Consider the following 20,796-nt stretch of genomic DNA (forward strand, 5'->3'; position numbering starts at 1 on the left):
TATGGTTGGAAGGCCTAAGCGAACAGGATAAAGCGCTTTTAAAGGGTGTCCAGCGGGTAATGGCGTTGCGAGTGATCCGTGGCTATCGCACAATAGCTGGTGATGCAGCACTTGCTCTTGCGGGGACCCTGGGACATTGAGGCACAAGGGCTGGCGGAGATTTATTTTCGAACAGCGGAGATTAAACGGAGCGGGGAACGGGTGTCACCCGAGCTTATAGCCCGATGGCGCCGCCAGACGCGCATAATCACAATGCGTACCTGGGAAGACAGGCTGGCGGCTCCGACTTACGGACGACGAGTCGTAGAGGCGATTCGGCCTCACATACGACAGTGGGTGACAAACCAGAGGGGTTCTCTCACATACCGGATGGTGCAGATGTTGACCGGGCATGGCTGCTTTGGTCATTACCTGCACCATACGGCCAGACGGGAGCCGACCCCCCGGTGCCACCACTGTGACCATGACGACGACACCGCACAGCACAAGGCTGGGACGCTGTGGCTACCTTCTGTGAAGATGTTATCTCACAGAAGGAGGCCGCCGAACGGGTCAGAGAGGCGGATGTGGCCGCAGACCCGGCTCGAAGACGGCGCGGAGGGCGCAGGCGCGCCGAACACGAACGCCAGCTCCCGCCGTAGATAGGACTCGGGCGACGGAATGGGGAACCCGCCGCCCATTGCACGAGTCTTTCCGGTTATAGAGCGCCCAGAGCCTTGGGCAGCTCTCCCGGAGTAAGCGGCAGCAGAATGTCGCGCGGAGGAGCTGCGCTGGAAGCAGGTGCCGCTGACTGGGCCGCTGCAGTTTTCGTCTCAGACGGGTCCAGCGGCCCAGCACAAAGCGGAGGAGCAGGCACGGACGGGTTTTAGTGGGTAGAGCTGCGGCCAACTTACCATCTTCTCGGCCGTAGCGAGTCCCACATACCCCGGTGGTCTTTCCCCAGTGTCGCCGGGCATGCTTAAGCGCATTTCCCGTCTTGAAAAAAAAAAGTTATACCCTGGATCCTAAGGTACCCAACAGAACTTTTGAATCCTTATACATACAGGTTCGGGGATTTCGGCATTGTTTAAACAACTGAAAGCATAAGCCAACACATAAATTTATTTGATCATCATCATCAAAATCATAATTATTCCATGGGTCATCACATTATGACCCAATTATTGATGCTTTTCGTGATATTTTGCGTCGAAGCAGATGTTTTTGATGATTATTTCGCTGTTTGTGCACCGATTTTCAAAATTCTTGTGTTGTTTTATAGGATATAATCTTGATTTTGTATAATAATTACGAAAGTGGTGAGCTGATGATGGGATCTATGAGCAATCGAGGGAAATCCTTGAAATTTATCAAAAGACTCATAGTGGTTAAAATGTTGTTTCTAGTAACTTAAACATAATATGTTACGAATAAGAGAAAGTTCATACGAAGGTGTCTCTTGGTCCAAAGGCACTGAACAAAACTCCTGAACCTTTAATTTTTTAAATTGCAGCATCGCTTAGATAACTGCAAGCATTTACCACAATTTCGCTTACAGTAACATAATGTGAATAGTTAACATTCGTAGTGGTTATTTACGCATAAAGTCTTATCTTGTAGATAACTAAAAAGAGTGAAATTATTATTTTTAACAAAAAATTAAAACCGACTTCCAAGGTAAAAACAATAATAATATGAACTAAAAGGTATAATAACTCTTCCTCTATAATAGTGCCTTTTTCAGAATTCGTCTAAATCTCAACTATTTCTGTACATACTACAGTCTTCATTATTTTAAAGTCGGTACCAGTCCCAAAAGCTTCAGATATTCTGACATTGACTGAACTTACGATAAAATTAGCTGGTACCGACTTCAAATAATGAAGACTGTAGTATGTACAGAAATAGTTGAGATTTAGACGAATTCTGAAAAAGGCACTATTATAGAGTAAGAGTTATTATACCTTTTAGTTCATATTATTATTGTTTTTACCTTGGAAGTCGGTTTTAATTTTTTGTTAAAAATAATAGTTGTGGACTAATTTGTCTGTGAAATATCTAATTTATGCGAGCGAATCCGCGCGGAACGTCTAGTAACATTATAATAACTTGACAATAACTTCTTAGATATAACATGAAAAATACTAGGCCTAGGTTTGAACCTTGCGGAACTTTTATTTTAAAGTTTGCAGTTTAAAACGCTAAGGCGTTTTATTTTAATTATATAAACATGAATGATTAGTTAGTACCGCTGGATATATTTATTGTCCTAACTGATATTTTTATGATTAACTTTCTATGATTATTTCGGCTCAAGTGACTATCTTTATGTCACCCTATTTTATCATTTATCAATCTACAATAATAAAAATGACCTGCGTATGACCTTTGAGACAAATATATATGGCTGGGATGCCTACCGTGTTGCTTGAGTATTGTGCAATAACATGAAGAGTATAGTACTGCTCGTGGTGATATTTACAGCGCGGCTGGACTGTGCTTTAAGCGAGTAAGTACTACATTTTAAAATCCATGTCCATATACTAACAATTATAAAATTTATAGATTATGATTTATGATTATGAATATAAAATCTACGAAAATGATCTGTAATCTCAATAATGACTTTCAGGCCAACCCAAAAGTATGACACCATCGTTGTGGGTCTAGGATCATCCGGTGTGACGGCCGCGACCACACTGGCCAAGGCCGGCAGGAGGGTGCTCGGGCTGGAGGCCGACGACAGGATCGGCGGCAGAGTCAAGACTGTGCCCTTCGGAGACGGCGTCGTCGAAGTCGGCGCTGAATGGTTGGTAAATTAAAATCTAAGTGCTGATTTACAATGATACAGAGCGACCAGTGTCACCATAATAGAACCAGTAGCATTGGGTTCCAGTACTGGATGATGGATCTGTAGCAAAGAAAACATGTCCAGCATACGGTGATTCTATATAATATTATATACGTTGCACTATGGATTCTATGTATCTAGTGCCTGTTCTGTGTCAATAAATCAGAACTAACACATGTGAAAAATGAATAAGTAACTGCCATAAAAACACTATTTTTAGGATCCATGGGATAGTGAACAGTAGGGTTTACGATGCAGCAGTACAGAATAATGTGACAACATTGGAACAGAAGATGGAAAGTCAAGTTTTCAGGTCAGACGGATCGTTCGTTGACAGAGATCTGTTTATTGAGTTGTTTGAATATGGCACTGAAGTGGCTGAGAACGCAACCGGCGCTCCCAAACCAGTTGGACAACATACACAAGAAAAGTATGTAATCTATACATCTATAGATACATATAAATAAAATTGGAGTGTCTGTTTGTAATATTAAAATAACCGTGTTTTACTACATGCATATGAATATTTAGACGTTACTTACACCAAAATAACAATTTTTAGAATTTTTGTCTGTCTGTATGTCTGTCTGTTTGTTCCGCCTAATCTCCAAAACGGCTGGACCGATTTTGACGGGACTTTTATTGGCAGATAGTTGATGTAATAAGGAGTGACTTAGGCTACTTTTAACCGACTTCCAAAAAGGAGGAGGATATTTTTTTACTTTTTTATTTTTTACCTATGTATTTTACATTTTGTTGACGCGGACGAAGTCGCGGGTAACAGCTAGTATAAAATAAAATAATTTAATGGTTGCACTTATTCGGTCACGGTTTTTTTTCTTGGGTACGTGGTAGTAGTTAAAGGAGGGAATCATTCCAGCTGTTGGAAAGGAAAAGCCTTGATACCCTAAAACCCCTCCGGGTCCGGATATAAGACTGCTTCCTGCATAACAATCAGTGTGGGATCAAGAGCATATTTGAAAATTTTACACAAAACTAGTAATAGCAAAACAGCACTATATCTATCTTATCTTAATGACCATTTCACCTTCCAATATTATATAACGAGTTAAATGATTAGGTCAACCTCACTTATCAATTGTTTACTTTCGCTATTTTGTTACTTATCAATTGTTTACTACTTTATTATATTTCTAGACTAATGGAATACTTGGAAAAGAATCATCCGGATGTTCTGAAGGATCAGGATTACGTTAACGGGGTTTTGGAAGCATTAAATCTTGCCTTGAGTGCTCTCGAGGCCACTAGCGACTGGAACGAGGTTTCGACTCAGTCTTCATACGAAGACCTTGGCGGAAGCCTGCACTACAGTTGGAACAAGCATGGATATAAAACATTTTTTGAAATCTTATTAGTACGTCCAGCTGATAATATTTGGTTTGCTAATTCTACTCCATAGCTTTAATTTTTTTTTTTAACCTTTATTTATCAATAAAAATTACAAAAACATGTTATACGGCGCAATATAAGCTTATACAAGTTTTACCATGCGCCGTCCAGTCGTTGTTTCACATATCAAAATAAGTGCAAATTATTATAAGTACATTGATCATCTATTAACGTGTGTATAAGTGTAAATGTAGTGTGTAAGGCGTCATGATCATACTAAACGTGCGCGCGCACCCGCGCCGCGCAGCGACTGACGTGCACTGCACAGCCCACGGCTGCGCATATGTCTTATTGTCGTCGCATATGTCTCCAAACTATCGAAATAATCTCTATTCTGCTGATTTGTAGAACAAATACAACAATGGTCCAGGTTTACCGTCGCTGGATATCAAATTGAACAAAGAGGTGACCCAGATAAAATGGCCAAAAGATTCGACTGGTGACGTGGAGGTGGTGTGCAAAGATGGTGAGATATTCACTGCCGACAACGTCATCGTCACCGTCTCGCTGGGGGTGCTTAAAGAAAGGTAGGATTAACACAGGAGTCTTCCTTAGTCAGAATTCAAATTGAGGCTCAGAAAGAATCAAAATTTTCAACCAAACATTTTAGATACTCGGAGCTCTTCAAACCAGCGTTACCACAAAAGAAAATCGAATCAATCAAAGTCATGTCAATGGGACTCCTAGATAAAATCATATTTCAGTTTGACGAACCGTGGTGGAAATCAATGACGTATGATTCTATATTTTTGCTGTGGAGAGGAGAAGATAAAAGGAAAGTCAGCATTGAGGATAATTGGACAACAAAAATATATGGAGCCACTACTCCTATGGGGTCAGATAACACCCTAACATTATGGATTAGCGGTGAAAATGCTAAACTGGTATGTTTTTCACTTAATGCCGTATACCATGTAGACTTTTCACATTGGTAATATGTAGTTATATATTAAATTAAACTTATTTTTTTTTAGATGGAAACACTTCCAGAAGAGGTTGTTAGAAGCAAAGCTTTTGGAGTTATCAAACAATTTATGGGAGCCAACTTTACCATACCGAGACCGACTGGAATGATAAGGTGCGTACCTTAGAAAGAAATATTTTCGATCGAAGACCAAAAATGTGTTTGTTTCTTGGGTTTGTTTGAATAACTAATATAATATGTAATTTTATGAATTTTTAGGTCCACATGGTATTCTAATCCATACACAAGAGGAAGCTATACCTTCGATGACGTAGGTTTCCCCCAACATCCCAACGCAAGAAATATACTTGGGGAACCCTTGCTTGATTCTGCTGGGAAACCCAAAGTGTTGTTCGCTGGAGAAGCTACAAATCCTAAACATTATGGAACCGTCCATGGTGCAAGCGAAACCGGATTTAGGGAGGCTCAAAGGCTGCTAGATAGCAAGATGTAAGGGGGCATGTATAATGTTGGAAGTGATTCCGTATTTCTTACAGTTATTTCGCCTTTTCAAAACCTTTATATGCTATCGAGACAAGAGCAGTTATAAAAACTCTGAGGTAGAACAACTATATATGTACTACACAAATCACTTTTGAATATATTACGTTCCTCGGTATTATAGGTATCCAAAGATTACAAAACAGAGTTTGTTGAATAAATATATTTATTTTCTTATTAAAACTTTGTATATTATTTATGCTTATTGGTCATCCAACCTTATTCTCCTTACTGTATAGTTGCACTTGATCATTTTACTAATAAACGTGTATAGAAATATTTCAGTACAATATCATAAAAACACCCTGTACTAGTTTGTACATCATTATTTAAAATCATCATTAATAATAATAAATAATACTAAGCCAAATATTAGACCTTGTAGTACTCTTTTTCACATTCAGCATTGTGATCTATATCAAAAAATATTAAAGTGCTTAAACAGTATTTTAATGCATAATATGATAGTAACTTAAAAATAGTATTAAATTCAGTAAATTGTTCTATTACAATTAAATAACTGAAAAATCACACCATATCAAATGCATGACTGAGTTCATTTGCCTTTTGTTATTATTTAAAAAGTGTTACAGGCAATTTTTTTTTTTGTAAACTTTTGATCTTCGAATATTTCGTAATGAGTAATACCTACGATATCAAGAAAAAAAATTGATTTTTCTCTTACTTACACCATCTTATAGTAAGAAGCGTTTAATGTTTTCATAGCTTCTCTGTATCCAGTCTCGCTGGCTCCGTGCACGGTAGAGAAGTGGGTTTGGTTGGTGGCTTCTCCGGCGAACAGCACTCTTGCTCTTCCGAAAGCATCTAACAACGGTTCCCCTAAGATAGTCCTCGCGTTTGGTTGTTGGGGCGTCAGCAAGTTGTCATACGTATAACTTCCCCGCGTATACGGATTCGAGTGCCACTTGGTTCTGTAAAACGATTATTTAATCTTAGGTACTATCAGAGTAGTTGATTCATAGGTAGTTGACGGACCTACGTAAGTTGATGGCGTTATGTCAAACCCAGCCGACAGATCTCGATTTATATTGAATTGACAGAACTCAACCAAATGACGTAGGTCCGTCAACTGCCTATGAATTTCTTCGATGGTACATAGTTTGGACTACATTTCATAATATTTTTGTTAAGAGATGTTTTTGATTCAATTTAGTACATATTTTTTTTTTATGAAATAAGGGGGCAAACGAGCAAACGGGTCACCTGATGGAAAGCAACTTCCGTCGCCCATGGACACTCGCAGCATCAGAAGAGCTGCATGTGCGTTGCCGGCCTTTTAAGAAGGGAATAGGGTAATAGGGGAGGGTAGGAAAGGGAACAGGGTAGGGGATTGGGCCTCCGGTAAACTCACTTTTCTGTGAAAACGTGGTACAATAACCACTATTGGCCATAATAATACTATTTTTTGATACAACTTGGTCGCAAATGCTGTGTTTGTATGAGTCGGTTCACTTGCTTAACAGACAAGGATAGCAAATGTAAATAGGATAACCACTTAGTAAATGTTTTTATTAGTAACGGTGTCTACTTACATTAACGTTCTTTTTGGTTCGGGTATCGAGAACTGCTTTCCCATAAACCGCCGCAGCAGCTCCATGGTCTTTTTCGTCACCACCTCCTCTGGAAGTGTTTCCACCTGAGCGGAAACCAAAAGAACCGCTTTTAACATTTAAAAAATGGTCACAAAATATGGTAAAATGTTACTCAGAGGAATATGGCTTAATGAACAACACATTAATGAAAACGTATTATTTGATATATAACCATATCTATTAATTGCTCATGTGTGGGTAATGTGATCGTGCTAAGTGAGATTTGGTATATTTTCGAACTTACCAATTTCGCAACATCCCCACTTGTCCATACTGTAAAAGCATTCTTGGATCCAATAGGCACGCTGCATCCGAATATTTTCGTAACCCACAAATCCTCTTCGCTAACTTTCTTCCTGTCCTCTGATCTCCACATAAAAATTAGGGAGGTAAAGGGTGAATCGTTCCACCATGGAGTCTCGAATTCCAGGATAATCTTGCCAAGAACTCCAATAGACATCGAATTTATTAGGTCCACCTTTTCTTTTGGTAGGCTTGGCAGAAACATGTGTGTGTGTCTGTAATCATATAAATTGTTATTAGGGATTAGAAGCGTTCTGAAATGATTAAATACTGATAAATATTGGGACCCAATGTTTATTTGACTACATGATTGTGTGTGTTTTTTAAGATTACCTCAAAACAAAAAGCCAACCGTTTTCAGTAGTCATTTTATTATAGCGCGGTAAATAAATGGTCTGTAAAATGGACATAGTATGAATTCTATCAACCTGAAAGTATGCCTCTTTTGAATTTACATCAAATTAAATATGAATGGCCTTTACCTCTCTTTAAGCACCCCCAGCGAGACAGTCACGATGACGGTGTCAGTGGTGAATCTCTCCCCGTCTTTGCACACCACCTCAACGTCACCACTCGAATCTTTTGGCCATTGTATCTGCATCACCTCTTTGTGCAGTTTGATATTCAGCGAAGGCAACCCAGCACCATTGTTGTATTTGTTCTGTAAGTTTAAATATCAGATTGAATTATTATTATTGCGTTGCACTTTAACCTCAAGCATATTATTATTTTCATTAAAAACAGTTACGAAATCCCAAAAACCTCTCTAATCATTCCTCAGTCCTCATTGATGTGAGTCAGCTAATTGACAAAACGTAACTTTTAGTAAGAAACATGCATGATACTCGTATGGCACTGAGATCGTCCGTAAGGACTGTGCTATGTGAACAGCTGATTATATATGAAAACTGATTTTAGGGCCTCCACTGCAGATAACTACAAATTCGCATCTAATCGCAATGTCATATTTAGAGTTTTGCCGCAGATATTTACGATGCGAGTTCGCAGTTCTGAGTCTTTAAAGTTCATAAACTCACCAGAAGTATCTGGAACAGCGTGTTATAGCCGTGTTTATGCCAGCTCAGGTGCTGATGGCCGTCCAGCGGCGCGTACGAGCTGTGCGATGTGCTGTCGTCCCAGTCGCTCAGAGCCAGGTAACCGCTCATGATACAGTTGTTCATCGCCAGGAACTCTCTCATGAATTCCTCGTCTTTCGCGAGGTCCGGATACTTCTTCTGTGTGTACTCCGTGAAGCTGAAATAATAATTACTTCCACACCTGTTTCGGTGACGGCGGCCGGTTTCATCGAAACTAGGCCACTTACGCAGGAGTGATTTTTATAGTGCCCTAGTGTGTGCGCAGTGAACAAGAGCACTATCTTTTTTCTATCTCCTTTTACTCTCATAACCCTGGCGAGAGATCAGGCATTTTACGAATTTCACTTGTCAGACATGAGACAGACTAGACGACATCTTACTTGTCAGAGCAGTCAGACAATCGGGTGATCAGCCTGCAATCTGCATTGTCCTAACCAAACTTGGAAATAACACGTTTCCAACGCGGGAATCGGACAAGACATCCGAGTCAAGAGCCACGCTCTAAACCACTGGACCACGCACGGAGGCATCCATATGGTCGCGTCGGAAGGTGAAATGGTAGTAATTTGTACAGCATATTTTACACTTTGATGACCAACTTAATATTTTAAGTAGGTATCAGTAGGTAGTTGCAAATATTAAGGTAGTATCGTCCAGTTTTATTGGTTAAGAGGGTACGTGATATGCCCTCGCCTGACAATATAGCATTTAAAATATAGTGTTAGGGGCTACAGAAATAGTACCTATATTGTTCGAGTCATTATCATAATATTCACGTACACGACATTCAGACGCTTTGAGAGAAAGTTTATACCGTTCAGCGATGCTCTTTCCAAGTGGCATTGGAGTTACAGGCGGGTCTTCGGAGCATGCGTAGCAGTAGTCCATGAGCTCGTTCATCAGCTCCGCATCCGTCAAGCTCCCATCCGACATGTAAACGCCAGATTTGAAGTCTTGCTCCACAATCGGGATGTTGTTTTCGGTAGCCAGTTCGTATATCCTATTGTGACTGCTTCCGTGAATCCTGAAAAGTAAGTTTATTGTCATTGTATTCTGATTGACTTCGGGAGTCATTCATATCCACACTTCCTACTAATATTGGTGAAAGTTTGTCAGTTTGTATGTTAACTCTTCACGCCCAAATCACTGAACCGATTTTGCTAAAATTTGGTATGGAGATACTTTGAGTCCTGGGAAAGGACATAGGATACCTTTATCCCGGAAAAATGTACGGTCTCCGCGCGATAAACGATTTATCTAGTAAGATCATAAAACCGTTCCATATGCATCCCATGCATATTCGCCAAGAACGGGACGAGAGTGGTGCGATTCGGCAGCCTTTACAACTTTCGCCAGAGGCCTCAAAGGTTGGACTCACAGAGATGTCCTTTTACTGCTGATGTCTATTGTTGGATGTTTAGCGCCTTACAAATAACGCAGTTATCCCGAAAACATAAGTCTAATTGTTTAAAAGTACTCACCACTCAGCGCCGACTTCGACGACGCCGTCTCCGAAGGGCACAGTCTTGACTCTGCCGCCGATTCTGTCGTCGGCCTCCAGCCCGAGCACCCTCCTGCCGGCCTTGGCCAGCGTCGCCGCGGCCGTCATGCCGGCGGCGCCCATGCCCACCACGATCGTATCGTATCCCATCGAGCTGCAAACCCGTTGACTCACATTATTAATCATATTCCAAATTCAAAAAGAATTGGATACGCGCCAATTACGTCTTTATTTTTATAAGCACATTTTCGTGAACCCTACGCGAGGCCCACGGAATTAATGGCCAAATTAAACGAACCTTAGTAGTGGCAATGACGCAATATTGATAAATCAACAACACAATTTTAAAACACGCTAGCCCAGCACTCATTCGTATATCACACGTACAATACGATACTGCAACGGTGTTTTTATCTATTTACAATATTGTGTTTACCATTTTCCTTGATTGTTGTGAATATTCTGCACGTGTAGTCATCGGTTGTGGCAACTGGCAACTCGTTTTATCTTATCGATATCACCAGACAACGAACTGGTTCCTTGAAAATTAAAACAAAATAATTATTATGATATGTATACAGTAGAAACTCGATTCGACCGCTCTCAGTTATATGGATCCATGATTATCCGGACTGCTATCATTAAATGTATATCTCTTTAGTCTTTACTCTTTATGTGTTACATGTTCTGAAGTCTAACTGTGTAATATTATGCGCCGATGACCGAACCCGCAATTTCTTCATAAATTCGATTAATTATTCAGGTTTTGAAATATCCGAATGCCCAACTAGACAGTGGTCTGTGACTGAATATATTGATGAAATTGTGACTGAATTGCGACTTAATAGGGATGATGACAAGGTCAACGGTAAAAAATAAGTGTTCCCAAAATTTCAGCTCGATAGCATTTGTATTTTTTTTGTTATGCGCCTTCAAAGTTGGATATTCAAGTCGATTTTTTTTTCAATTATATTTCTTAATACTTGTATACCATTCGATAACTTATGCAATTAAATGCAACATTTGTTATAAAACCACTTTCATAAACGCAATATTTAATATACCTATCGAACAAAGTTCTCTCCCGATGCATACAAACTACGAAAGAGTGACGTCAGTCTTTCGTAGCACTTTGTATGGAGCGTTTCGGGCAGGTCTATTTTATGAGATGTTTGAATTGTCATATCTTGGTGAATTTATAAGCTATCAGAGTCATTCTTTCAGCGATGTTTCTATATTTAAAAAAAAAAATAGTCATCAAGCCTATTGTATAACTGCGACCGACTTGCAACCAAATGGGGACAAATTTGAGGCCAAATTGCGATTGCATTGCGACTGAACCGCTATTGAATTGCGACCGAATCGTGATTGAATTGTGACTGAAATGCGTCCTACAATCGCGTTTTAGACCTTATCAACTCGGCTAAATTAAATGAAATGACTCGTAAACATAATAAAGCAACAGCAGGCATTTAATTATTATTTTCATTCCAAAACTCTACTTTCTCGAACATGGTTCTCTTATATTTTGTGTTGCTTTTGAAAAGTGTTAGCTGTTTTGTTAACTTGACGGACATAAGGCCGCCGGTTGATGCCAACCACACCATAATGGCAGATGGAAATTTCACCGTAGAAGGTGTTGAAAATTTGTGTGAAAACCGAGAGAGTATTTGCAGAGATGCCGGCATTCGCGTTTGCGCAAAAAGGATTAAGAATTCGACGACAGAATACAAAGAATTCAGTAACGCCTGTTTCCTTTTTATGGGCAATCTCTGTGAATATTCAGATTATGGTGCGTAATTAGACTAATTACTTAATTAGTAATTAAATACTACATTTATTATTCTATGAGATGACTTCCGCGACACCGTCGCGCCAAAATGAGTTTATCGCGCGCTACGAATAATAAATAGTTTTTATTATTCGTAGATCGCGCGGGAACCGTAATTCTTTTTCGGGATAAAAAGTATCTATGTCCTTTTCCAGTATCAAAGTAAGCTCATGAATAGGTAACAGACAGACATGAGATAGCCAGACAGGCACACTTTCGCATATATATTATAAGGATTAATATTATTTAATACCATGACGCTCGCAACTCCGTTGCGCCAAAACTCTCACCGGGAACTTACGAGGGCTGCTATTTATGTATCCGGAACTGGCCACTTACAAGAACAATATTTAAAAAGTAATTACAACATTTGAAAATAGAACTCTTTGGTTGAAGAATACATTTTGTTTCATGTGACTGTCAATTATTTTTCCATCGTGGCGTCATTTTGAAAATTGCGTGTCTTCATTTGCCATGGATTTAACGCGTGAACATTTTCGTGCAATGATTTACTACGATTTTCGGCGTGGGCTAAATCAACAACAGTGCTTTATTCAACTCACCGCCACTTTTGGAGATGAAGCACCATCAAAAACCACTGTTTATCACTGGTACAGTGAGTTTAATCGTGGGCGGTCTATGCTCACGGATGAAAATAAAGAAGGTCGCCCAAAAACAGCTGTTGTCCCACAAAATATAGATGCTGTGCGGGAACTAATAATGCGTGATCGTCATGTTACATATCGCGAGATAGAGGCGTCCTTAGGCATAAGTATGACGAGCATACATAAGATATTACACGAACATTTGGCTGTAAAAAAAATATGTTCGCGTTGGATTCCGCACAACTTGACAATCGATCAAAAACGGGCTCGTGTCGATTGGTGCAAAAAAATACAACCGTGGTACGTCAAAAGCCGTTTATAATATCTACACAGGTGATGAATCTTGGATCTATGCATATGACCCCGAAACTAAACAACAGTCAACGGTGTGGGTGTTCCAAGATGAGCCGAAACCAACAAAAGTTACTCGTGCAAAAAGCACTTTGAAGCATTTGGTCGCCTGTTTTTTTGGAATTAATGGACATGTGGCTACAGTGCCATTAGAGAATCGTAAAACGGTTAATTCTGAATGGTATACGACCATTTGTTTACCAGAAGTCTTTGAAGAAATAAGAAAGAACAACCGACAACGCAGAATCATATTACATCACGACAATGCTAGCTGTCACACCTCAGCTGAAACAACTCAGTTTTTGGAGGGTCAAAAGATCGAATTGACTGGTCATCCGCCGTACAGCCCTGATTTGGCACCTAACGATTTCTTTTTATTTCCATACGCGAAGAACAAATTACGTGGTCAACGTTTTTCGAGCCGCGAAGAGGCTGTTGATGCGTTCAAAATGCACGTTTTGGAGATACCTCAATCAGAATGGAAAAAGTGCTATGAAAATTGGTTCCAGCGTATGCAAAAGTGTGTCGATCATCGCGGCGAATATTTTGAAAAGCAATAAAACCATATTAAATGATATATGTTTGTTTCTTTTTTTCATTCCGGATACATAAATAGCAGCCCTCGTATGACATTTGTTACGCCATGGTATTTGGTAATTAACTTATTAACAAGATTTTGGGAGGGAGTCATAACCAGTGGCCAATTAAGGCCAGTGGCTAAATAGTCGAAACATTGGTAAACATTCGAAATGAATTATTTTCAGAGTTTGCAATCGTCCGAAGCGGTCGTTGCCGTCCTACTGAGACGAGGCGAATCTACACTGTCGATTTCGCTCAGACAACTACTTTGAGGAAATTTTATAAAACTAGTAAGATTTTCAGATTTTTTTACCGACTTCCAAAAAGGAGGAGGTTATACGGCTGTATGTATCTTATTTTTTTTTTGTATGTTCAACGATAACTCAGCCGTTTGTGATCCGATTTTCAAAATTCTTTTTGTGTTGTATAGGGTTTGACTCGAATTTGGTACCATGTTCACAAAAGTGGTGATCTGATGAGGGTATCCTGGGGGAATCGAGGGGACTCCTTAAAATTTGTATAGAAACATATAGTGATTACAAATTTCGAAAATTCGAGTTAAATGCTACCAAAAAGTAAGATTTCGCACCAGGTTATATCCTGGATCCGAAGGTACCCAACAGAACTTTTGAATCCTTATAGATACAGGTACGGGGACTTCGGCGTTGTTTAAACAACTGAAAGCATAAGCCAACACATCAATTTATTTGATCACCATCATCAGAATCATAATAATTATGCCATGGGTCATCACATTATGACCCAATTATTGATGCTTTTCGTGATATTCTGCATCGAAGCAGATGTTTTTGATGATTATTTCGCTGTTTGTGGACCGATTTTCAAAATTCTTGTGTTGTATAGGATATAATCTTGATAAATAAAAAATATTAAAAATATAAAAATAATAAATAAAATATCTTTTTATTCAAAATGGGTATCATGATACACTTTTTGAAAGTCGAACGAAGAAACTACGTTGCCTACCACCGGTTCGGGAACAACCCCGCCGAGAAGAACCGGCGTAAGAAACTCGCACGGGGCCATCTTTTACTAAAAAAATGGAAAATTACAATGTTATGGCTTACAGCTATGTAACAAAATTAAAAGAAAAGTAACCTGCATGGAGCCACCCTATTCCCAAAGTGTGCTGTCCTCGAAGAAATCATTGACTTTATAATACGCTTTATCACACAAACGTTCTTTAACTGCTTTTTTAAATTTGTTTAAAGGTAGATTTTGAACATTTTCTGGGATTTTATTGTATAGGTAGGCGTATACATTGGCCTTTAAAGGATTTGCTTATTTTGGCTAGTCTGAACATTGGTATTGCTAACTTGTTCTTATTTCTAGTATTTACATTATGATTATCACTTTTCTTTTTGAAAATATTTATGTTCTTTGTAACATATATAAGAGATTTTCCAAAATGTATTGAGATGTGACGGTCAGAATTCTTATTTCTTTAAATTTTTCTCTTAGACATTCCAAAGACGACATCTTATAAATAGAACGTTTATAAGATGTCGTCTTATAAATATATTATCTTCGTCTTATCTTATAAATAGAATTGATTTTGTATAGTAATTACGAAGCGGTGAGCTGATGATGGGATCTATGAGCAATCGAGGGAAATCCTTGAAATTTATCAAAAGACTCATAGTGGTTAAAATGTTGTTTCTAGTAACTTAAACATATATTACGAATAAGAGAAAGTTCATACGAAGTTGTCTCTTGGTCCAAAGGCACTTAACAGAACTCCTGAACCTTTAAAAAGTGTTTAAATTGCAGCATCGCTTAGATAACTGCAAGCATTTACCACAATTTCGCTTACAGTAACATAATGTGAATAGTTAACATTCGTAGTGGTTATTTACGCATATAGCCTTATCTTGTAAATAACTAAAAAGAGTGAAATTATTATTTAAAAAAAAAATAAAACCGACTTCCAAGGTAAAAACAATAATAATATGAACTAAAAAGTATTAAATAACTCTTACTCTATAATAATGCCTTTTTCAGAATTGTCTAAATCTCAACTATTTCTGTACATACTACAGTCTTCATTACTTTGAAGTCGGTACCAGTCCCAAAAGCTTCAGATATTCTGACATTGACTGAACTCACGATAAAATTAGCTGGTACCGACTTCAAATACACGTTGGACACGCTCTGGGGCAGTCAGAACACCTCCTGTGTGAGTCATCTATTTATTATAACGTATTAAAATAAACAACTAAGAAAGCAAAACTGGCCACTTGCACTTCGCGTCTCGTAGATATTTATCACAGTGTGCAGGCCGCCCCGCGAAGTGGCCTAGAAAAGCCCACACGGGGGCCGCGATGCGCAGGAGCACCATGCCTTTCACGGCTCTCTCTGGGACGCGGTACAATCGGCGGCGGCGTTGTCCCCACACTGCCACTCCGAGTATCCCGGCTAAGGCATTAGGCAAGGCGCTGCGCCCACTCCGTGGTGCGCGTCTTCTTCTCGGCCGTCTAAAGGGGTCGAGCGCGTCCCGTTTCCGCTTGCGCTCGGCCTCCTCCTTGGCAGAGATGACCTCCTGGGGCCCAAATATATAAAGATGATGATACAGAATATGTTGTCGTTTAGTCGTGCCGATATTCAACGATACGCCTACGACGATATACGAGATACTGACGGCGATCGACGGCCACCCGTGCCCGCTGAGCTGCCCCAGCACGTACGAACCGTGGTGCATCTTCGCCAACCCCAACGACAAGTACGTGAAGATCTACAAGTTTGCCAACCACTGCGCAATGGACCTCTACTACTGTAAGAATTGGAATGGTAAGTCCAAGAACAATGACTACTGTAAGAACTGGAATAGTAAGTCCAAGAACCATTACTACTGTAAGAACTGTAATGGTAAGTCCCAGAACCATTACTACTGTAAGAACTGTAATGGTAAGTCCCAGAACCATTACTACTATAAGAACTGTAATGGTAAATCCAAGAACTATGTAACGAGAGAAGAGAGAGAGAGATTGTGACAAGGGGATGTGTGGCTTTTTTTAATGAGGTATTAAAATCTCGATACTTATTAAAATTAAACATAGTTTATACGTACAGGTTTTTAAACTAACCAATTCTTAACATAATATTCTCAGACTAAATTTGTTATCAAATTGTATGTAAATTTTATAAAAAACCGGACCAAATTACGTAGTTAGGTGCACCATCTGCTCTATCAATTTCTTTGATAGATAAAACGTATGAGTTATGAGTTATGACTACTGTAAATTACGCTCTTTTTCCGTTGCATACATTATGACCATGATTAAAAGACCAAGACATCTTCTGTTCTGTTTCTGTCACTAGAGTTCGAGCCGCCAGATGAGTTGCTAGATAAGGATCCCGACGCGTACACCAGCACCGACCAGTCCGCCCTGAAAACTACCGGCTGTGCTTCCCAAAGGTATGGAACACTTTTTGGAACAAAGTTCCTTATCGCGCGTTGCGAAAGGGGGCTAGACGAAAAAAGTTGTAACGACATGACACAAAAGTGTCGACTAGAGCAAAAATGCTATAGTTGTAAGCCGTGCGGTAGCGCGTGTTTCTCTCTCTTTTTTTTGGGTTAATTTTTTTTATAACTTCGTTCCATCCGGGTGTCCCTTGACACCTCTTAAGTTTTTTTATTATAATGTGGCTTCCCGATCCTCGCAGTAAGCGACTGCGACCGACAAAAACCAAATAAAATGCCACTTTATTTTTCAATGGAATATATGCAATGTTTTCACGCTAGATGGCGACACCAGCATAAACAGTAAACAAAAAGTTTTGTTCGACGTTTGACAACGTTTCTGATAATATTCTGATATTATGACGTGTGCAGCATGTCGGATATTGGTCGGATTCGGGAATTATTGGTCGGGTCGGACATGCAGTAATGTGAAATTAGTGCCCTCTGCTCCATCCTTTGCTTAATATCCCCCATTTGTGACTTTGTCTACAGAGTACAGGCTATCGGCAGCTCTCGTTTACTGAAAGAAACTTAAGTCTCCTCTCTATGGTGGCCACACTTTAGGCCCGTATAAATAGTCAGTACGATGCGACCCGGTCTCAAGACGCGGTTCGGCTCTGTGATTGGTCCAAATTTTGACAGCCAACCAATCACAGAGCCTGAATCGAGTCTTGAGACCAAGATGCATCTTGAGTACTATTTATACGGGCCTAAGCTTGCTGATTGAAGTGTTGAAATATTATAGTTACAATTATTATTGCAGATTTTACTACTATTTTCATTTTGCTGAGATAGCATCGTCCTTGCAGAGGCACGGCTTTTTGGAGGGAAACCAGAGGTAAGATTCTTTCAACTCAAAGCCATAGTCTGGTCTTGAAGCATCTAGGAATTTCTATATTGCACCCTCGAACCGTTGATATTCGAATTTCTATGTGATAAAAGCATTAAACATTACCTACTGAAAAGATGTTTTTTAAAGTGTGATGAGACGTGCAAATTTGGAACAGGCAGCCCAACATCGCGAGCCGCAACTTGTATCTTCTTGCTTCTTGTGAAGTAAATCTAGTGTGCTTATTGATATAATAATAATGAATAAATAAAGTTCCGTCTTGAATGGGCAATAGGCATGATGACTATTTTTTTTTCTTATCGGTAATTGAAGGACACTTAAAAAATAGAAACATCGTTGAAAGAATGACTCTGATAGCTTAAAAATTCACCAAGATATGACAATTCAAATATCTCATAAGAAAGACCTGCCCTAAACGCTCCATACAAAGTGCTACGAAAGACTGACGTCAGTCTTTCGTAGTTTATACGCATCGGGAGACAACTTTGTTCAACAGGTATATTAAATATTGTGTTTATGAAAGTGGTTTCATAACAAAAGTTGCTTTTAATTGCATAAGTTATCAAATTGTATACAAATATTAAGAAATTTAATTGAAAAAAAATTCGACTTGAATATCCAACTTTAAAGGCGCATAACAAAAAAAATACAAATGCTATGAAGCTGAAATTTTGGGAACACTTATTTTTACCGTGATTTCTTTATTTTCTTAAGAAAGTTCGCTAAACTTTGACCTTGTCATCTATTATAAATGCATCGCATTGCATCAACTCGACATGTTGCAATACAAACTGTTATAATATTTTAATCTTTTTTTCAGATATAACAAAATCTTAAGGCCCTATGAACGTAATCCCGCATTTGGTAGATAAAAAACATGTTCCAAGAAAATAATTTGTTTCTTTTGCACCAAGATTTTTTTTTAATGTTTAAAATTATTGTCTTAAATTGTATTTAGTTTGATTTTTTTTAAACTAGACTAGGATGACTTATAAAAAATAAATTATTAGAGGTGATAAGTAGTATTTGTGATAAATAACTTTTTAAATTAAGAATCACCTCAATAAAGATTTTACACATAGGTGAGGGGTCGATAGAGTTTTTAAAGTGTGTAATTTTTTATAAATTTTTATTGTGTGTACAGTATTATTTGGCATTACTTCTAGGTATATAGCAATAAACACTTACATTATTCCATGTTTTCGCAGTATTGAAACATCAATAAGATTTTCATCAACTGTTTGCGGATGATGTACCAAATGTAATAATATTTTGGAAATGAATTTTCTGTGAAGAGAACCACTCCAATCGCACATAACGCATTGGAACAGCCCCGTCTGTTTCTTGAATGTCTTAATATTGTCATGTTTAAGCTTGTGTTTGTCCAAAAGAGACTTCGAACATGTAATGTAGTCGCATACATTACATTTTATTTGCACAGAAATATGGTTGGCTCGGTCCAATGCTGTAGAAAATGTTTTGTTACAAACTAAACACACCAACCCCTGCAGCTTTGAATGGAAATTCCTTAAATGATAAGCTAATCCCTTTTGGTGCCTCGCAATATAATTGCACTGGCTACATTTCAGAGGGTTATCGGAGCGGTGTATCAGCTCGTGCTTCTTTAAATTCTTCTTTGATACACTCTTGTGATTGCAGAAGGTGCATTTATATGGTTTTATACCTTTATGTATGTAGACATGCTCCTCAAAAAGGATTTTGTTGTATGTACTATAATCACACATATAGCATTGGAATGGATTTTCTCCTTTGTGGACCTTCCGGATGTGACGCAATAACTGATCCTCATCTTTAGCTGTATATCTGTTACACTCTGTGCACCGAAATCGAACCTTTTCAGTCTTTGAGTGACCTCTGCTTCTAGTTTTAGTATATTCCGGTTTCAATTCTATTGTCGCATCATTGGAGTCTTCTTTGTTAATAACTTCCCTAAAAAAAGAAAATATTTTTCAATTTTGTTTTATATACTTACTTACCTAATTAAATACTTGGGGATGCGAACGTGGGGACTGGGGAGGCATCGCATTCCAGCGAGGTGCGTAGTTAACTTGACCGAGTTGTAACTTGTAGGTACCTAGTATACAGTATTACTTGCTTCCGCAAAACGAAGGTCAATGTACCATACCATACCATACCAGACATAGTTATCCAGTAGTCTGTGCAATGTACTTACGTTTTTATTTCTGTAGGACAATCATTTAATTCAGGTTGATCCTGCTCTTTTGCTACAATTTCGATGTTCTCATTATGTAGGTCTTTTGCAAAATTATCAAGGCCTGAAAAAGCGTTACCCTCAGTAACGTCTATGAATACCGTCGTATCTCTTAGCGAATCATCCATTCTGTTCATCCAATTAACAATAAGGATCTTATTATACATGTACGAATAAATATTATTTCTGCACTACAAAACAGAACTCAATACCTACATGGTTTTCAATCAGTGTTTTTATTTTGAGATTTTTAAATTTACGGTACTTTGTTTTTCTTCTTCTTCTTTTAAAAATGGCCGCCTCGGTGAGTTGCCAATTTTTTATCAGCAGCTGTGGAAATTGGAATAGATACAAGAGAAATGTCAATTGTCAGATTGTCATGTTGACTGTTGTCTGTTGATTGCTGATCGCGCGAGCCACGAGACGAGTCACGAGCCGCGAAACGTGCCGCGAGCCCTGGGTGTAAACTCGAGCTCGCGGCTTGTGGTTCGCAGGGCTCCACCACAGATTAATATATGTAGCAAGCTCCACATATACAAAGGAGCACGAGGGGGACGCGAGCTTTGTGTACAGGGGGTGACAGACACGCGAGTAAGTACGCGGACTTATGGCTCGACGACCTTACTCGCCTGTGTCAGCAAAGAGCC

At 39.0% G+C, this 20,796-nt stretch overlaps 4 protein-coding genes across 8 annotated transcripts; 2 read left to right on the forward strand and 2 right to left on the reverse strand.

Annotated features, from left to right (window-relative positions):
• The first annotated feature begins 2,340 nt into the window (after positions 1-2,340).
• On the forward strand, positions 2,341-5,888 carry LOC121736695 (lysine-specific histone demethylase 1A-like). Its single transcript, XM_042128062.1, has 8 exons — positions 2,341-2,488; positions 2,612-2,788; positions 3,051-3,260; positions 3,989-4,205; positions 4,589-4,767; positions 4,851-5,124; positions 5,215-5,318; positions 5,424-5,888. Exons 1-8 carry the CDS (start codon positions 2,427-2,429, stop codon positions 5,656-5,658), a joined length of 1,458 nt encoding a protein of 485 aa, XP_041983996.1. The 5' UTR covers positions 2,341-2,426; the 3' UTR covers positions 5,659-5,888.
• Positions 5,889-6,064: 176 nt separating this feature from the next.
• LOC121736525 (spermine oxidase-like) lies at positions 6,065-16,696 on the reverse strand. Of its 4 annotated transcripts, XM_042127773.1 has the most exons (10): positions 16,690-16,696; positions 13,018-13,024; positions 10,200-10,388; positions 9,533-9,742; positions 8,659-8,875; positions 8,104-8,282; positions 7,563-7,836; positions 7,259-7,362; positions 6,395-6,637; positions 6,065-6,118 (listed from the first exon to the last, which is right to left on the reverse strand). In XM_042127773.1, exons 3-10 carry the CDS (start codon positions 10,367-10,369, stop codon positions 6,106-6,108), a joined length of 1,410 nt encoding a protein of 469 aa, XP_041983707.1. In that variant the 5' UTR covers positions 10,370-10,388; positions 13,018-13,024; positions 16,690-16,696; the 3' UTR covers positions 6,065-6,105. The 4 variants fall into 4 exon arrangements, with proteins under 4 accessions (XP_041983707.1, XP_041983706.1, XP_041983708.1 ...); XM_042127772.1 differs by lacking the exons at positions 13,018-13,024; positions 16,690-16,696 and adding an exon at positions 10,656-10,742 and having other exon boundaries at positions 10,200-10,373; XM_042127774.1 differs by lacking the exons at positions 13,018-13,024; positions 16,690-16,696 and adding an exon at positions 10,518-10,588 and having other exon boundaries at positions 10,200-10,373.
• Positions 10,703-20,410, reverse strand: LOC121736527 (zinc finger protein 600-like). 2 transcript variants are annotated; one of them, XM_042127776.1, is made up of 4 exons: positions 20,366-20,402; positions 20,111-20,278; positions 19,105-19,866; positions 10,703-10,758 (listed from the first exon to the last, which is right to left on the reverse strand). In XM_042127776.1, the coding sequence occupies exons 2-4, from the start codon at positions 20,275-20,277 to the stop codon at positions 10,737-10,739; spliced, it is 951 nt and encodes a 316-aa protein (XP_041983710.1). In that variant the 5' UTR covers position 20,278; positions 20,366-20,402; the 3' UTR covers positions 10,703-10,736. The 2 variants fall into 2 exon arrangements, with proteins under 2 accessions (XP_041983710.1, XP_041983709.1); XM_042127775.1 differs by having other exon boundaries at positions 20,111-20,410.
• Positions 11,723-18,807, forward strand: LOC121736528. Its single transcript, XM_042127777.1, has 6 exons — positions 11,723-12,011; positions 13,771-13,875; positions 16,196-16,393; positions 16,925-17,021; positions 17,830-17,904; positions 18,737-18,807. Exons 1-6 carry the CDS (start codon positions 11,732-11,734, stop codon positions 18,786-18,788), a joined length of 807 nt encoding a protein of 268 aa, XP_041983711.1. The 5' UTR covers positions 11,723-11,731; the 3' UTR covers positions 18,789-18,807.
• Positions 20,411-20,796: the final 386 nt, after the last annotated feature.

This window comes from Aricia agestis, chromosome 19, assembly GCF_905147365.1.
Source record: "Aricia agestis chromosome 19, ilAriAges1.1, whole genome shotgun sequence".
Taxonomy (NCBI): domain Eukaryota; kingdom Metazoa; phylum Arthropoda; class Insecta; order Lepidoptera; family Lycaenidae; genus Aricia; species Aricia agestis.

Excerpts from the sequence above, each read along its gene's own strand:
- LOC121736695 (XM_042128062.1), top strand. The coding sequence starts at position 2,427 with ATGAAGAGTATAGTACTGCTCGTGGTGATATTTACAGCGCGGCTGGAC. Across the intron at positions 3,261-3,988 it reads GGACAACATACACAAGAAAA|ACTAATGGAATACTTGGAAA; the intron begins GTATGTAATCTA and ends TTATATTTCTAG. Across the intron at positions 4,206-4,588 it reads CATTTTTTGAAATCTTATTA|AACAAATACAACAATGGTCC; the intron begins GTACGTCCAGCT and ends GCTGATTTGTAG.
- LOC121736527 (XM_042127775.1), bottom strand. The coding sequence starts at position 20,316 with ATGTATAATAAGATCCTTATTGTTAATTGGATGAACAGAATGGATGAT. Across the intron at positions 19,867-20,110 it reads TGTCCTACAGAAATAAAAAC|GGAAGTTATTAACAAAGAAG; the intron begins GTAAGTACATTG and ends TTCTTTTTTTAG. Across the intron at positions 10,759-19,104 it reads CTGCGAAAACATGGAATAAT|GAACCAGTTCGTTGTCTGGT; the intron begins GTAAGTGTTTAT and ends TTAATTTTCAAG.
- LOC121736528 (XM_042127777.1), top strand. The coding sequence starts at position 11,732 with ATGGTTCTCTTATATTTTGTGTTGCTTTTGAAAAGTGTTAGCTGTTTT. Across the intron at positions 12,012-13,770 it reads CTGTGAATATTCAGATTATG|AGTTTGCAATCGTCCGAAGC; the intron begins GTGCGTAATTAG and ends AATTATTTTCAG. Across the intron at positions 13,876-16,195 it reads GAGGAAATTTTATAAAACTA|TCGTGCCGATATTCAACGAT; the intron begins GTAAGATTTTCA and ends GTTGTCGTTTAG.
- LOC121736525 (XM_042127771.1), bottom strand. The coding sequence starts at position 10,405 with ATGATTAATAATGTGAGTCAACGGGTTTGCAGCTCGATGGGATACGAT. Across the intron at positions 9,743-10,199 it reads GTCGAAGTCGGCGCTGAGTG|GATTCACGGAAGCAGTCACA; the intron begins GTGAGTACTTTT and ends CTTACTTTTCAG. Across the intron at positions 8,283-8,658 it reads CGCTGTTCCAGATACTTCTG|AACAAATACAACAATGGTGC; the intron begins GTGAGTTTATGA and ends TTAAACTTACAG.